At 35.3% G+C, this 17,408-nt stretch overlaps 2 protein-coding genes across 2 annotated transcripts; one reads left to right on the forward strand and one right to left on the reverse strand.

Moving 5' to 3' along the window:
- Positions 392–6,230, forward strand: LOC109234045 (CASP-like protein 5A2). The gene is made up of 3 exons (XM_019399885.1): positions 392–922; positions 1,820–1,952; positions 5,650–6,230. Exons 1-3 carry the CDS (start codon positions 711–713, stop codon positions 5,839–5,841), a joined length of 537 nt encoding a protein of 178 aa, XP_019255430.1. The 5' UTR covers positions 392–710; the 3' UTR covers positions 5,842–6,230.
- Positions 6,386–13,998, reverse strand: LOC109234044 (homeobox-leucine zipper protein REVOLUTA). Its single transcript, XM_019399884.1, has 18 exons — positions 12,637–13,998; positions 12,181–12,340; positions 11,709–11,794; positions 11,471–11,561; positions 11,273–11,368; positions 11,032–11,142; positions 10,859–10,942; positions 10,583–10,738; positions 10,419–10,493; positions 9,820–9,926; positions 9,533–9,707; positions 9,081–9,269; positions 8,825–8,905; positions 8,607–8,741; positions 8,153–8,487; positions 7,766–7,871; positions 7,178–7,327; positions 6,386–6,820 (listed from the first exon to the last, which is right to left on the reverse strand). Exons 1-18 carry the CDS (start codon positions 12,867–12,869, stop codon positions 6,671–6,673), a joined length of 2,520 nt encoding a protein of 839 aa, XP_019255429.1. The 5' UTR covers positions 12,870–13,998; the 3' UTR covers positions 6,386–6,670.

Raw genomic sequence — 17,408 nt, forward strand, 5'->3', positions numbered from 1 at the left:
TTAAATCCAATGACTAGAGTGAAAAATTTCAGCCAATGCTTTGAGACCTATCTTAATTGCTCTCTTGTTTTTCATTTAAATAGATGTGAACCTAAATAATACTATATAATAAAATTATATTAGTTTTGTTGACCACAATTCTGAGATAATTAATTCTAAAATTAATTATACTGTAATTTTATTCTAGTCAAACGTGGGATAAACTCACCCCAAATTTAATTCTGAAATTAATTATTTCTAATACCAAACGAGCACTTAGGTGGAGTAGAAACTTTAAGAAGTAAAAGGAAACGTGGATTAACAGAAAGCAGTAAATCTAAATACACAAAACTTTTCAGAAAAAATAAAAAGGAAAAAAAGGAAAAAAGTACTGTAATAAAAGCAAGGTGGAGTAAAATATTACAGTCAGCTTCGGACATACGGCTTCCAACACATCTGACCAATAGTTCATCACTTTCCAGGTGACATACATCCCTCGCTTGACTCGCTTCCACGGCCAGTGCTCCGATCAACCTGCACCGGACCTAGGGTTCCGTCTTCGCCGGGAAATCAATCACCGGCCGGAGAATTCATCAACTCCGGATCTTTCCAATCGAACTTGTGGATCGCACAAGTAATTAAGCAAATTTGAGATGATTCATTCGTAGCAGAAAAAGTGAACTGATTGAACTTGCTGTTGAGGACAAAAGTACATACAGAGGGAATTAGAAATGAGTGTGAGCCACGCGTCAGTACATCCTGTCGACGCGCCGCCGTTGCAAACGGAGGCAGCGAACGTGCCGAGAGTGAGGATGAAGGATGTGCAAGGCATGCCTGGTACGATCGGCGGATTCTTCTTACGGTTCGCTCAGTTCGTGTTTGCTGTTGTCGCTCTTTGCGTCATGGCTACCACCGGTGATTTTCCTTCCGTCACTGCTTTCTGGTAATATTTTAAAATTTCAGTTCCAATCATACTTTGATGATCGTGTATTAATTAGATGCTTAATTAAGGCGGATTGTGAGTGCTAGTAGTATTATTGAGTTCATATTGAAGTGTTGTATTTTATCCATGAGTTTGGGGATTTGGAGCTAAACTTACTGGAAGTTTCAGTTCAAAATATCAATAAAATGAATTAGAATGTGCTGATTTTAGATGATCATAAAGTATGTGATATGTATTTGCATAACATTGGCATTAGATGTTTAAATGGAGTAATGTTTGTTAGTGAGGATTGACCTCAACTTGTTTGTGACTGAGGCGTAGTTGTTGTTGCTGTTGTTGTATAAAGTATGCAATATGTGGTATATTATATAGAATAATTGTGCCTGGGAGAATAAGAAGTCATAAAAGTATGCAGGTTCAATAGTACCATTTTTTTTTCCTTCTCATTTTGCTTGGTGATGAGGTAGTGGAATTCTGGTGGAGCATGTGTTATTCTCCACTGTAGATGCAAAAATTTCCAGCCTACAAAGCCTTTCATAAAATTGATTTCTGTCACATTATCTCATCGGATGGCTGTTCGAATCTGCTAGATTTTGTTCATTCTGTAGTTAACATAGATCCTGTATTGCCTAAACATGCTAGACAATCATGTGATATTTTCATCTACTTGAAGCCAACTGATTGGAGCTGCAAATGCTGACAATAATTCATCACCTCTTCTTAAAAATTCTATAAACTTGAACGAAGGAAATCTAACAACTCTTTTCTTTTGGGTGGTATTTCATATTTGGCTTCTATCTTCATAAGTTTCTATCTTTTGGCCCTTTAAGCAAGTAAATGATTACTTGGATGTTGGTTTGCTTTATAGTGAATTATTCGTCTTATCTGGTTTTCCAGTTACCTTGTTGCTGCTGCTGGCTTGCAGAGCTTATGGAGCTTGTCTCTAGGAGTTCTTGACATTTATGCTCTTCTTGTTGGACGGTGCTTGCAAAGTTCTCAGATTGTGAGTTTATTTGCTGTTGGTGATGGGGTAAGTTGCCAAACAACCACTTGAACATGTTAATGTAACTGAGCAAATTAATAAATGGAAGGGATTCATTAGACTAGTATGCTTGTACCATAAAGAAGATGTACGTGAACTTGACAAACACTCTGATTTTTACATGAGGCACAAAAAAGAATCTAACGGAGAGAATCGATAGCTTTTGAATAGAGACTGATACAATCAGACGTGCAAGGACTTGATACAAAAGCTAGCTATTGCAATTGATCCAAACATATGAGTGCCGTGACTTTCTTTCGTTTGATAAGTATACTATGGAATTAAAAAACTTTCCAGCTTGCGATTGGCATGGAAAGATATGACCTTTGCTTATGTGTTTCTGGTTTACTTCCACCTTGCAATTGCACTGAAAATTTTAATACATATATACTTGGATCGATACGATTTTTCCTTATGTCTTATCCAGTTTCTAGCTATTGCATTTGATCCAAACATATGAGTGCCGTGACTTTCTTTCGTTTGATAAGTATAATATGGAATTAAAAAATTTTCCAGCTTGTGATTGGCATGGAAAGATATGACTTTTGCTTATGTGTTTCTGGTTTAGTTCCACCTTGCAATTGCACTGAAGATTTTAATACATATATACTTGAATCGATACGATTTTTCCTTATGTCTTATCCAGTTTTAATTGAGATAGCTTGTATATTATGCATGCACTAACTTCCTGTTTATGCAAAATGACCTTTTTTTAACTACTCTTCAGTTGTTGTTTAGAATGTTTGATTAGTTTTATTTACCCTTTTTTTCTTTTTAACAAAGAACTTGGCTAGGTTTCCAGAGATATTATGCCCTAATTGCCTACCTAGTAATCTTTGAAACATGAAGCTTGGGTATAAGTTATCCCGGGCCAATTTTTGGTTTACAACTCTTATGTATGTGGAAGAAGTGCCGGAAAATTGACTAGCTCAAGAGTGGGGCAGCTTGTGCTGGATTAAACACAATTCCTTGCATAGTAACTGTCAATATTCACATAATCACATCTACTCATGGAGTAATTCTGTGCAATGACCATACCCATTTTCTCTTGTCCATAATGACCATGTATTTAACAGAATTTCCGCTGGCCTTTCCTTCTTCTGTTGCTATTTAAGATCCAAGGTCACTATTTCACGAGTTTTCTAGTGAATTGAATGACTTTAGATCCAATATGTTATACCAATTTAATGCATTTATTCTTAAAACTTTGTAAACTATTTGCAAATATGATCATTCCAGATAATAAAAAACTATATGTCAATAGCTTGTGAAGTGATCTGCATGCTTCTTCCATCCCATTTAATGGATCTTGCAATATGTACTAGAGTTTTTGTAAATATCCTTATTTATTATGTTTGGTTACAAAACAATCACTTGGAAATATGCATCTCTGCTAATTTTATTGAAATGTGTTTATTAACAATATCTTAATGAAGCAAACAATTAGGATGAGAGAATTAAATTGCATTTACAAGATCTAAATGGGGCAAACAATTAGGAGTCTCCCTCACTCCTCTTTCTTCGGATCATTCCACTTGCTTGGTCTCATGAGTAGTTACCGGTTATGGATAGGGCATCCTTTATGGCATGCAGTTTGAAAATTAATTATTTCTTTTTTATAAGGTAAAATAAGAAAAAGTAATGCATATTTCTTTGTTGTTTCTTTAGTTATTCAGTTTTTGACCCTTCCAGAGGGTCTCGTATAGGTACCAAAATTTAAGGGAAGGTTGTGTCATATATAATGCCATGAGAGAGATGATTAATTTCTTAGTATGCTTACTAATACTAGTAATGGCATTCTAAACATTTTTTTATAAGGATTCTAGAAGTATTATATTGGATTCAAAAATTAAGGGGCTTCATTGGTTTTTGTGCCATTGAATACAACCTCTACCAGCTTGCTTCAACGTCTTGCACAAATACATATCAAATTATTTTCTTTAGACTAACTGATAAGATTAAGTTGGTACGTATCCCCTCTAGGCACCGTGATGATGCAACTATGAGAAACTCATAAAATGTGGGTGACAACTCAAGAAGTAGGGCATAGCCTTTGATAACTTGGCTAGCAGTTAAGGGTGTTTCATGAACTTGGAATTCCTATAAACTTATGACTTTTACTACTCCGTCTGTTCCATATTATGTGGTGGTTTTATTGGAAAGTGAATTTTAGAAATGTATAGACACATAAGTAAAACAAACACAAGTTGCGAGACTGGCCTTTCTATCATGATATACTTCATCATGAATGCTGATAGCTCGCTCTTGGTAGAAATGAGCATTAAAATTTTCTTTTCTATTTTAGTGAAAAAGGATAGTGTTGGGAGGTAGTTTCATAAATAGAAATGTTTCAATCTTTTGGAGGTGCACTAAAAAGGATAGTAGAAGTAGGGAGTAAGATGGTCTATCCATAGAGTTTATACAGAAAAAAAATAGAGAAGTTCAGTTGCCTAATTTTTTTACTGTATACTCAGCAATGAAATATTAAAATTAGGTACCCTTTACGTTTAAGATGGTCACATTCTCTTGGTTGCCTTTCCATTTGGAAGATATAGATAACTGGAATCTAGGATGCATATCCTGGAGAGCCGTATAAGCAGTATTTAACTGCACCAGTAAAGTTGGTCGTATACTTGTGGTATATGAATTTTGCAATAGGCAATAGGCATTTAAGGAGCTCAGAGAGATATGAAAGATGTGCAGTTAAACATAATCAATGATTTGGGCTACTCATAGTAATTGTTTAAAAGTGAATTGAAATGGTATTAGAGAATTAGTAAATATGACTTTTCCCCTAAAATTTCCTCTTTGCAAGTAAACTTTGGCAACATGCCCTTTTTCGTTTTCTCTCCAAGTTTATATGCCTATTGATATCTTTGGCAGCATGCCCTCTTTCGTTATCTCCAAGTTTAATATGCCTATTGATATATGTCATGGCTCATTTGGGACTTTAAATTGGTTAATATAAATATTGCCTTGCTATGTTTCTTTTCGGAATAAAATTGACTGCAAAATTATTTATGAATAGAGTGATAAACTCTTGCATGAAAGAGTTATGATATGAATGGCTCGGGATCCAGATCATTCGTCCCTAATGACGGAAGAGAGTGACACAGTTTATGTAAGACTTAGTCACAGTTGGACAACTTCCGTGCAATAACTGAAACAGTTTTTGAGCCCTCTTAGCTCAGTTACCCGTCTGGTGGGAACTTTCTTCCTCATTCTGTTCATTTTGTAGGAGATTTTGCTACTTTTTGATGTATTCTTGGGCATTTCTGGTCCATCGCTGATCCCTCAAGGTCTGTGAGGTCAGACATAAAATTGGTTTTTTTAACCTGGTCTCCACAACCCTTCTAATATGATGTGGAAATTACCTTGTAGCAAAGTTAAAAAAGCTCTATTATCTTTTAAATATCTCATAGTCTGGAGTTAAGAGTTTATTGTTTCTTGATAACCAGAGTTGTAATTTATTATAACAGCAAATCCCCTGTACCTATCTCCATTTTGCACTTCTTGAATTGGTCTCTTCCTTTTACTCCATTATTATAAACTTTTCGGGATATGCGTGTGCCACATTCCGCTTTGAGCATTTAACACAAGTTGTATATAAGCTCATCCTGAAGCATATGAGTAGCTTCATGACTCCTTTCCATTCATCTCCTTATAAATACTATCTTTCTTGCAGGTCACTTCTACCCTCACGTTTGCTGCAGCCTGTGCTTCTGCTGGCATTACTGTACTGATTGGCAATGACCTTGGTGTCTGCTCTCAGAATCACTGCACAGAGTTTGAGACTGCTACTGCCATGGCTTTTCTTAGCTGGTTCTGTGCTCTGCCATCCTTTCTCTTAAACTTTTGGTCACTTGCATCTCGGTGAAGAGGAAGAATGGTTCTCAAGGAAATACTCGAACAATGTCCAAACATTTTTGGAAAGAACTGCTTTTTGTTCTGATATTGCAGATGTTTGTTTCCATGTCCAAAAAACATACAATTGCTGCTGCAGTGTGTAAATACAAATTGTGTAAAGCAGGTCAATGCGTAAACTTGAGTTGTGATATGCTTATTGCTATATGTGCAGGATTGTGCAAAAGCTATAGTAGGCACTCTTGAATCTGACATTACGCGGGCACTCTTCCTACCACATATGGAGCTTGTTCCCACGTTATTCAAATGTAAAATTTAGATTCAAGTCCAAAAGCACACATTTCACCTAATATTTGTTTCAAAAAATAACAATCGAGGAGGCTGTCATTATTTTGTACTTCATCCTTAACTCTTGTTGTATTATATACCATAATCTTACATTCACACAACCAGCCTTTATCTAGCCTATAGTTAGTCGTATAGGGTAGCAATGCCGAAAGAAGTTCACTGATACACCAAAAAGGTACCACACAGTTTTTGAATCTCACTGCAAATACTGGAGCTAAATTGAAATGATTCAGTGGTAGAATATTTGGAAACAAACATCTGCACCCAAAAAAGCTGCACTAGTAAATTTACACACGAGTATGAAGAATCCGGGAAGCAAAATACAAACTTAGTCTAATTAAATTAAGGCAAAACAAACGGGAGCCCCCCAAGTTACAAAAATTTTCATCCGTCCCACGATCTTTAAGTTCAACTGTGGTCCTGGCTGTCAGTGTCCTCTGTGAGGAAGATGTCAAAAAACAAAAAGGAAAAAAAGAGGAGATTTGACAGCAACATTAAACAAATGACCAGTTAATAAATGAGAAGGCTAAGCAGTGGACACTAGTTTCTTCAGAAGCAAAGACTTTCCATGCAATAGCTTGTTCATATGAAATATGTCGTCCCATTGCTGACATGCAAATACCACCCGGCAAGTACGCGAAACCCTATGATCAAGAATCAACAGAACAGAAAAAAGTAACAGTTAAGACCTCAACTTTGTTTTCTAGGTTCTGCAAAAGACTAAGCTAGCGTTTGACCATAGATCCCAAATTTATTTTGAAAAATCTGATTTGGGTGAAGTTTGGTTTGAAGATGAAAATGTGTTTGGACATACGTTTTCAAAACATATTTTCCAACTTTATTTTGGAAAAACATGTATATAATTCCCAAGTTTTGGGATTTTGGGATTTGGCCAAAATATGGGCGAAATTTATGGCCAAACATGAGTTTTGAAAATAAATCCCAAATTTATTTTGGCAAAACTCATGGCCAAACGGGGCCTAAGAGTCAGCTGTAAATACCTGTTCCATGATCTTGGGAAATTCAGCGAACAACACTTTCCGGCCAGATTCATCAAATATCTTATCTAGAGTAATGTCTTGCAAAGCAACTAAGGTTGTCTCCAGCATATCAAGCCCAGCCTTATTAGCAAAAATGAAAACCGGCAGGGACTGTAACAGCAGAGAAAGAAATTCAACTTACTAACACATTCTTTTAGCAAGATAAAAGACTAGAATGTATAGGTCAGTCCTTCCAATTTTTTAGCAAATGCATAACCGTGTTGACATGTCAAAACAATGTTTGGGACACAACCGAGGACAATCAAAATGCCAATCACAAGTAGTTCAAATATACACCCATGATATGACATTTTCACCATAAAATTTCACCATCACTAGTATAATTTAAGTCTATTATACCTTAATATCCTTGTCCAGCTCCTTCATATTCTAATAATTAACTTTTGAACAAATCTGCCTTGATTGTGGATTTACTAGGTTAGTACATTTTTTCTTTATGCAAATGTTCATGTTTTACCGCAACACAACATACAATTTTTTTTCTAACCGTAATATGCTGTTAACATGAGTTCAAAAGAGAATTCATACCTTCAATGAGCAGCACAAAATAGCATCCTGATGTTGCCAAAGATTCTTTAGCACTGATTCATCGCCCCTCGAAGCAGCTTGAAGCAACTCTGTCCCCATGTGATAACTGGATATTAAATGCAAAAGAAGAAAATGGTATGTTAACAATCAGAAAAGTACTTCTAAGACCATCTGATTTTTCTCAATATGTTGAGAAACGAAAAATTCTCATAAATAATTGAAGATCTCAACACGCACACGTGACACTACTTTCACTCTTGGTGGTAAAATGAAATTTGCAAATGAACCGACTTGTAAGCACGACAGTATGAACATGTAAAGCAATCAATCCCATATTGAGCTGAAATGAAGAAACAAGGTTTCACCATAGTCGAGAAATCATTTTACCTGTAGCTCTGGCAGATCCAGTGCGACAAAGTTACAGCTTCAGGGGAGCCTGGAGAAAGCTTGGACCCGAATGTTGAATTCACTCCTGTGGGAGATATTGCCATGGCAACCCGTTGGACAGATGAAACCACACTGCAAACATACTGGCGCGCCATGGTAGCTACATTGTCTTGAAGATTGTCCTCGAATGGAAATTGAAAAGCAATTGTCAATACAGATCGTGCACTGTAGCCAGAGACCACATCTCCAGTAGCAGGGTTTGTTGCTGGGCCAACTTCAAGACTTGACGCTAGATCCAGCGTTCTATGAGCATTCGATGTATCCTGGGGATCGCTCTGAAAATAGAATCATCGGTTATGCTCCAAAATCGAGCAAAATGAAAAAAAAATCCATGTAAATAATAGATTGGCCAAATTCGATGCTTAAAGTTGAAAATGAAATATTTTTACTCAACTGATTTTGACTCGAGAGGAATAATACGAAACCCGGAGGGCAACAGGGGTGCATCATCTGGAAACATCTCATCAATTGCAGCAAAAACTAGTTCAGAACAAGCTCCGACAGCATTCTCATCAGTTCCACTACACATCTAGAAATAACTGTTTGTTAGCTATTGCTTCAACAATGTCTGTATATAATACACCGAAACATCAATGCATAGGCAAAAGGTACCTGGAGAAGGTGAATATCTCTTGGCATAAAAGCATCTTCCTGGCCAATAGAGTGCCCTTCCAATCTAATAACCTCAAGCATCTGCAAAGCAAAAAAAAAAATGAGAGGAAGTCTAAAGTATAATATTAGCAATATTAGGTAACAAGCCTAGCAATTCAAAGAGTGCTAACTTTCTGATTATAAAAAATACTGGTGCTGTATAAGCACACTCCAACACGTGGGATGGATGGAACTGGGGCATGTGCAAAGTGCTTACCTCTTCATGTTCAATTGTATGGCCAAGTGGCATTATTATCTGACTTCCGGTAAATCTGGTAGGCCTCATCCCAGGATATGCATATGAACAAGATTTCATTGAGGAAGCTACATAGGCATCAACATTAAAGTCCGCCCACTCTGAACGGTGCTCCCTGAGAAATCGAACCAGTACCGCAGGAGGAACATTCTGCCACCAAACAGAAGAGTTAAAAGTCAGTTCTCATTCTTCCAATTAATAGCAAGATGCCCTACATGGTGCATTAAACAAATAGCTTTATAGAACACTGAGTAGTACTCTCTTATATTCCAGGAATCCCGATTCATTCCGAGAGTTAGAAATTGAAAGCAACATCAAAAAAACTGCAATAGTCTGGAACAATTTTATCTAACAGGCAAAGGTAGTTGGCCAATGAAAATTCCTAGTCAGTTGAAGAAAGGTAATCTATTCACCTGGAGTAGCATTGATGCTTTGGCACAAAGGATGCCTCCCAGCGGTGAAAGAGGAATGGAAGTGGTGGCAATGTTCTTCCTTGAATTGACAGCAACTATAACATCTTCACCACCATCAGAACTTAACAACGACCAGCCATCATCACTGAATCCATTGATGGCATCATTGAAGCCTCTGCAATATAGAAAATAGCTTAATTATGATACTAGTGCTTCAGAATTCGTATGTCTACTTTTATGGCATATCATATCTCATAGCACAGAACAATCAGAGCAATAAACAGCACCTGCTTAATCTCTGGCTAAATGTTCGAAGAACTGCAGGTTGCCTTCCCAGACCATATACAACCTCCCCACTAGTCTCCTGAGCTATTTGCCTTGCATATCGCAGTGCCTTTAGAGCAAAAACATACTATAATTAGTATTTCTTATGCTGTGATGGTAAGCTACAGTAATTGCTCAAGTACTTGAAACATAAAAAATGCTGCAAGTATTCTCAGAGCAACATATGGAATTAAGCAACAAATAATGCAGTTAACAGTATGGTGCGCTTCACAGCCTACGGTTCTTCATTACAATATGTTTCACATGCAGACTTTTATGGCAACCCCATGAGGAAAACAACAATGAACCTTAGAAAACTCGAAAAACGAAGAAATCTTCAATATCATGCATTAAGAGACTTAAGGATTTGTCAGGTGTTCTATATTTTTAAAGATGGGAACTTCTAACAGAATAAACAAAAACATCAGGTTATATCTAACTGCTCGTCCAGAAATTACAATCCTATCTACTTCAGAGCTGAACAAAAATTGAGATCTAGTTGCGAAGACCAAAAAGGTTGTTACACATCCAGTATTTAATGACAACCAACGGTTCAACTCACCGCAATAGTCATTTTCTGTGCCACAACTTTTGACGATTCATAAAGTGGACGCAAAATCTCAGGGGCACTCCATGCCTGAAGAAAATAATTATGCCGTGAAGTCCAGCAGCAAGACAGAACAAGTTAAAAAGAAAGGGAAGTGGTAGTACAGTGTGCAATCGGACCTCAAGATTCAGATGGTCAACAATATGTATAATGGATCCTCCACCGTCACACGGTCGGATTAGATATCCAGACGGAAGCATTTGAGCTCTTACAAACTGGGAAGCAGAAGCAGCATTCGGCCCAGCTCCAGTACCAGAGAGCGATCTTTCACAAACCTTGAGGGGAGGAGGAATTGATGGCACATACAACAAACTATCAGCAAAATATTCATAACTAAGCACAAAAGTGGCCAGATTGCTAATCCTAAGACACGCTAATGCGAAGGATGTGCTTACCACAAAACTACCGTTCTCCAGGGTGGTTGTGTATCTCAGAGTCCAAAAATCACGTGCAGGAGCCAGGGTGGTAGGAGCATATATCTGGAAAAAAAAATTCAACAATCCCCTCAATGCTGTAGCTTCTCCAATCAGAAGCCTACGTGAAGATTGATGAGAAGGTAATTAATTACCTGCGTGTACAAAAGCTCAATTGTTCCATTTCCTGCCGAAAACATCGTGAAAACTTCAACATTCCGGCAGTCTCGGAACCAAGAAGGTCGATCTTTGAGGATCTCAGCAATCTGTAAATATTTGACAAAAATATATTTACTAAGAAGAGACTAGCAACATCTAGTACACCCGTCAAAGGACCAAAACTAGTAATAGAGCAGCAGCACTACATTTAAATTAATTTTCCACAGGACTGCTTACCTTTGTCGGTTCTAAACTAACAAGACCACATGCTCGGGCTGCCACTCCACTACAACTGTGCGAGATGGCAAAAATCCCAACTGAATCCGGACCAGGCTGACAATAGAATGAAAATTTAGTTTTTCAGCTATCCAGTCAAAGAGACACATGGCAATACAGAATTTTTAAAAAATAAAGAGGATTGACTAAAGTTCAAACCTTCATCCCAGGCATCGGGACCCAATCAACAGCAGTTCCTGTAGCCTTGGAAAGGAACTCTGCTAAGGTTTCCTCTGCAATCGACAGCAGTCTGCATAGAGAACAAACTTGACTTAGAGATAAACAAATTAGCCCCTCAAAATGTTGTATATGCCATTGAATAAATAACATAAATATGTTGGAGAATGAACACCATAGATGGAAAGGATGGGAGAAATAGGTGTTTGAAATTAATTACCCAGCAGGGTTGTTAGCATCTCTGAGGGAATGCTGAGGGGTGGTTACCACTGACTCACAACTTACATCAGTAGTGGCCGTTGATGCCTGCAGAAAACACAAATACAGTCTAATTAAATCCTATGGAACAAAAGATCACCGGAGATATCCATCATCTGTTTCTTGTTTATTGGTTCAACATCACAGCAAAACAAGAAGGGTGAGTAGAAGAATATAGAATGCAAAAACACCCATATCTAAAGTCATGCATTCCATAACTATAAGAATGTCCTAAAACAGTGCCATCAAAATAAAGACTATTTAAACTGTTTAAAATATGTTACCATAAGCTGTGGAATATCAGAAATCTTAAAATTCATAGTGCTTAGCCATTTCATCAGAAACAAAAGACAAGATACGTTACCATTCATCTACGCTAAGTGAAAAATAAAGCTTTTTACCACAAGTATAAAGGAAAATTTATGTTAACTTACAGTATGCAATTGTTGCCGCATAAATCCATTTTCACACACAAGCTGCGAAACCTGTTTTTGCAAGCGATCATTCTCCTCCATCAATAGTTTATTCATTGCAGACAGCTTTCTATTTACAGTCTGTAGTCGAGAAGACTCTTTCCTTTGCTTCTCTCGACACCTGAAATGATACAATGTTCACCCTCAATTCCAAAATCTAAGCTCAACTACCCAACAGACAGAAATCAAACTACACATCCAATTCATGATTCACTTAATGCCCCCGATTAACTCATACAACCCAATCGACAAGCCTAGGAAACTAGAAGCAGAGTGATATATTCCAATTTAACCTCATCTAACTTATCCCAGATTTCAGTCCAAGATCACAAGTGCACTACACACCTAAATATATGCATTTAAGAACAAAACAGAAACCAAATTGGAGCAATCAATATTGAACAATGGGCAGTGTACCTTCTGTTTTGAAACCAAACTTTGATCTGCTTAGGCTCGATATTCGACAGAATAGGGCATTCACGGATCAATTGCTGGCGGCGCAACGAGCTAGGCTTAGGGCACTCTGCATAAACCCTCTCCAATGCCTCAACTTGCTCAGCTGTATACCGGACATACTTTCCACTACTGTCAAGATGTTTTGTAATACTACCACTACTACTCTCCCTATGTTGCTGTGCAACCATAGCCATTTTCCCTCAAGCCCCAAAACCCCAAATCTTGAAGAAAAAAAATTCAAACACCCTTATAAAAAATAAAACACCCCAAGTAGATATATTCCCTGTAAACAGCTTTTATTATATATATCAACACAGAGAACTAAGATTCTCTGAAACAAAGACCTTATCTTTATCTTTCCTTTTTCTTTTTCTAGTGATCTCAGACAAGATTAAATGAACGATCTTGATTGAGCCAGAAGATTCCTAGGTGCCCCCTTTTGTTGTTTCTATACTTTGTGCCCCTTATAACAGAAGGCTCAAACACACACTTCACGCTTAAAACCTTACAAATTAAGGTACAGCCAAAACTGCTCTAACGAAAGATATGGCTGAAAAGGATATAAATACAGACAAAAATCCTCTCTCTATCAATTTCACTGAAGCTGTAAACTACTCGTGTTTGATACAAACACAACACCATTTCCATTCACATAAAGCTCCAAACTTTATCATCATTTAATTTTTTTTTTTTTTAAAAAACCATCAACTTTTTACCTCAGCCCTCTGTTTTTTTTTCCAAACACTCAATTCTTTGGAATCTTTAGCCCCCTTTTTTACCTCTATGTAATTACTTCTCCAGCTGTGTTTAATAGAGAGAACAAATGACACGTTGAGAGAGGCCTGAATCTTCGCGTTTAAGGCCAAAAAAAGGAGAACTTTTACCCAAATATTACTGAAAAAGATGGCACCTTCTTAAAGTAGACAAACAAATCACCACAACCCCTTCAGTATATACATAAAACAGGCAGTTTTGAGATTACAAAAACAAGAATTACCCCCACAAAAAGTAAGAGAAAAGAAAGCAAAAATTTGCTCTGTTTTCTTAGTTTTTTTGAGCTTCAATATATTAGAAGAAGCATAAAACTCCCACCCTTAAGATCTGAAACTGAAACAAACTCTATAAGACATGTTGGAACAGCAAAAAGATTGAATTTTTTTAGAGAGAGAAGTGATGTTTTTTTTTTAGTGTGTAAAAGGTGAGGTGAAGAGGTGTGTGAGAGTGGTGGGTGAGAAAAGAGAAAAAGAAAATGGAGAGAGAGAGAGAGATGTGGGAATTTGCTTGAGTTAAAGCTTTATGAGCTCGCAAATCGAAAATGCCAGTGTTTTTATGCTGCTGTTGTTGCTCTTGCCTTTGTGTTTTTCTGTTTTCTTTTATGTCCTTTCTCTTCAATTATTTAATTGAAATTATAATGTACGAATATACAATATTCAGTAATCTGATAGAGTATAATAATACAACTTCTTTTTCTTTTTCTTTTTAATAAAATATGTGATCACCACTGTTTGGATGATTTTTTCTAGCTATAAACATAAACATAAATTCTAACTATAAACATAAAAGGGAAAAGTTCAAAGGACATCTTTGTCCACACATGGTCAATATTGTCTAGATGAATTATTTTAACTTGATCTACATTATATAGAAGGAGATTTAGAATTTAAATTTTGTGGTTGTAATACGACTAAATTTAATGATCATTTGAGTTATTAGATTAGAATTTAATATTTATACATCTGATACTAAATTAATAAATTTGACTGAATTCATAACTGCCCCGAAATGACAGGAATCTTTGTTACTATATGATCTTTATTGTCTAGATGAATCTAAATTATACAAAAGCATATCTAGAGTTTGAATTTTGTGAAGAGTAATAACGCTAAATTCAATGATAATTGAATATTTGAATATATTATTGGATTTGATTGAATTCATAATTTATATATCGTACCTCCGCCCTTGAAATTATAGGACATCTTTGTTCCTATATATGGTTACTATTATCGAGATGAAATTTATTAATTCATATCTAAACTATAAGGAAAATGAAGTTAAAAGAGAACTCTACCATTGGTACTCGTATTTTTTCCTTCTCTATTCTTTATTTTTAGAAGTTAAAAACAATTACCAATTGTTAAGAAGTTATTAATGTACGTAAATGAATTTCAGTAATTCTAGAACAAGCTGCTGGTATACTAAAAAATTTAGAGGACTAATAGCCTGTTTGGCCAAGCTGGAGAAATCAGCTTATTTTGAGAAGTGTTTTTTTTAAAAGTGCTTTTGAAAAAAGTACTTTTGGAGAGAAGCAGTTTGTGTTTGGCTAATTACTCTGAAAAACACTTTTGAGCAATAATTTGTGTTTGGCCAAGCTTTTCAGAAAGTGCTTTTAAGTATCAAATTACGAATAAGACATGAATAGATTTACTTTATAGTTAATATTATAAGTATATAAATAATCTCAAAAATTTGTTATTACATGCAATAAATAAATCTTTTCATTTTATTTAAGTAAAATATGAAAATAAAATTAAAAAGTACTTAATTCTTTTAATATAAGTTAAATATATTAAAAATCATTCAACAAATATAAAAGCATTCACCGCTAAAGTCACTATATATTAGAAAGCTATCCTAAGAATAAGAAGAAATATTTATACATTAATATCTTAAGTATTAGGTTTAACGGTTATTTTGGTATATACTATATTTTGTTAAGGGCATTTTTGGTAAGAAGAAAAGTCAAAACTGCTTCTGCTTCTGCTTCTGCTTTTGGGAAGAAGCTACTTTGTTCTGCTTCTGCTTCTTCCCAAAAGTACTTTTTTTCCTCAAAAAAACTTGGCCAAACACCTAAGTTAGAAAAAAAAAATACTTTTGGCCTGCTTGGCCAAACAGGCTATAAAGCTAATTCTTAAGTTAAAGTGAGTAAAGTTAAATTTTTTTGAGCATGTACTATTAATTAATATTAAATAGAACCGGATTATAAATAAATAAATTAGTATTAGCGATTGGGCGCATTTAAATAGAACAGTATATGAAATGACGTATAAGACCCACGCCATGTACTGTAAATATAAATGCTTTGGTCAAATCATACAGAAGAAAATCTTTTCTTCTGCCAATACCTATGCCTACTGTGCCCCTTTCTGCTCTATACTCTGTCTCTCTCACTATTAGGGTTTCACCCCTCTACTCTACTCTGCAAAAAGATTTATTACTTTCAATATTTTTTTTTATTCTTTTATTTCTATATGTAAGAGGGTGTTTGGATTGACTTTTAAATTAATCAAATCAATTTTTAAGCTTTTTCAGTATTTGACAAAATTATAAAGCGCTTAAAATAAGTTTAACACAAGCCAAAAGTTATAAGTTAGGCAATCCCAATTATTATTTTTTGGCTTAAAAAATATATCAGCTGAAAAACTATTTTTTTATGTCAATCCAAACGGACTCTAAATCTTTGTTTTTTTAGTCTACTTTTTTTCTTCATTTGTGAGAATCTGTATCAATCTTTTTGTTGTTTTAACTGATGGCTAGTAAGGTAGGCAGTGAATGGATGCCCCTATAAGATAATATCACACTAGTCATCTAATATTTGTGTCAGTATTAGGATTAATTTCTTGAATCTTTGCTCCTGCTCCTGCTCCTGCTCCTGTCTAGGAAATGGAACATTTTCAACTTGACTAGCAAATTACCTACATGACTAAATTGTTATGCTAGTCTTTTAACTATTCCATTGTTTAACCTAAAATATAGCTCCCGTTTGCCATAAATTTTAACTTTTTTTTTCAGAAAAAAAAATTAAAACCATTGTTTGTTCATAAAATATAATCAGTTTTTGAAAGAAAAAAAAAAAGTTAAAAAAAATCGAGTTACCAAAAACCGGTTTAGGACAATTCTTGGGTAAAAGTATTTCGATAGCGTTTGGATATACATTTTGTCAAAACTTAGAAAAAATTGAAGTTGTGTTGAAAATTACGTTTTGCAAGTTGAAGTTGTGTTCGAATATGCATTTTACTTGGAAAAAAAGAGTTAAAGTTTTGTGAATAAAAGAAAATGTTCACCAAAAAACTATCGTATATTATAAATAAAATTGTATTTAAGGTGAATATCTATATTTTAAAGAGATTTTAGGATTTGTTACTTGGTGGCTAAGTCACTTTTTTCTTATAAATAGAGGGATTTTATTCCATTGTCAATCATCCCAAATCAATAAGAATTCTCTCTCTATACTTTTCTATTTAATACTCTTCTTCTTTTATTGTTTAATAACACGTTATTAGCACGAGACTCTAACCAATTGAGTAGAGGCATCTGCTTTGGTCGCTAGGCTTTGGGATACGTGCACGATGCTCAACTTCTACATAATATTGAGCATAATGATTGTCAATTGATCCATAACTTCCTTCAGGAATAAATTCTGGATTTAAGGTAAGTATTTTACCTTATTTTTCTCTTGTAAATTCTTGAAATTTTATAACTTAATCTTGAATACAAGCAAAGACAATAAATTTTGATTATAACCCTAGTAGAGTTTGTGAGAAATTATAACTATCCGAAATGATAATTTTCTATGTCTTGCCATGATCAAATTCATGTATGAGCACAAGAAGTGAAAACTCGTCCCATTGAATTTTCTTCATTCTTGTTCCCTTAAGAGAATGTGGTAGCAATATGTAATAAGTCTCAAAGAAGATAAAATTATTACCGTGAAGGTATCAATGGATATGGAC

Source organism: Nicotiana attenuata, chromosome 11 (genome assembly GCF_001879085.1).
Source record: "Nicotiana attenuata strain UT chromosome 11, NIATTr2, whole genome shotgun sequence".
Taxonomy (NCBI): domain Eukaryota; kingdom Viridiplantae; phylum Streptophyta; class Magnoliopsida; order Solanales; family Solanaceae; genus Nicotiana; species Nicotiana attenuata.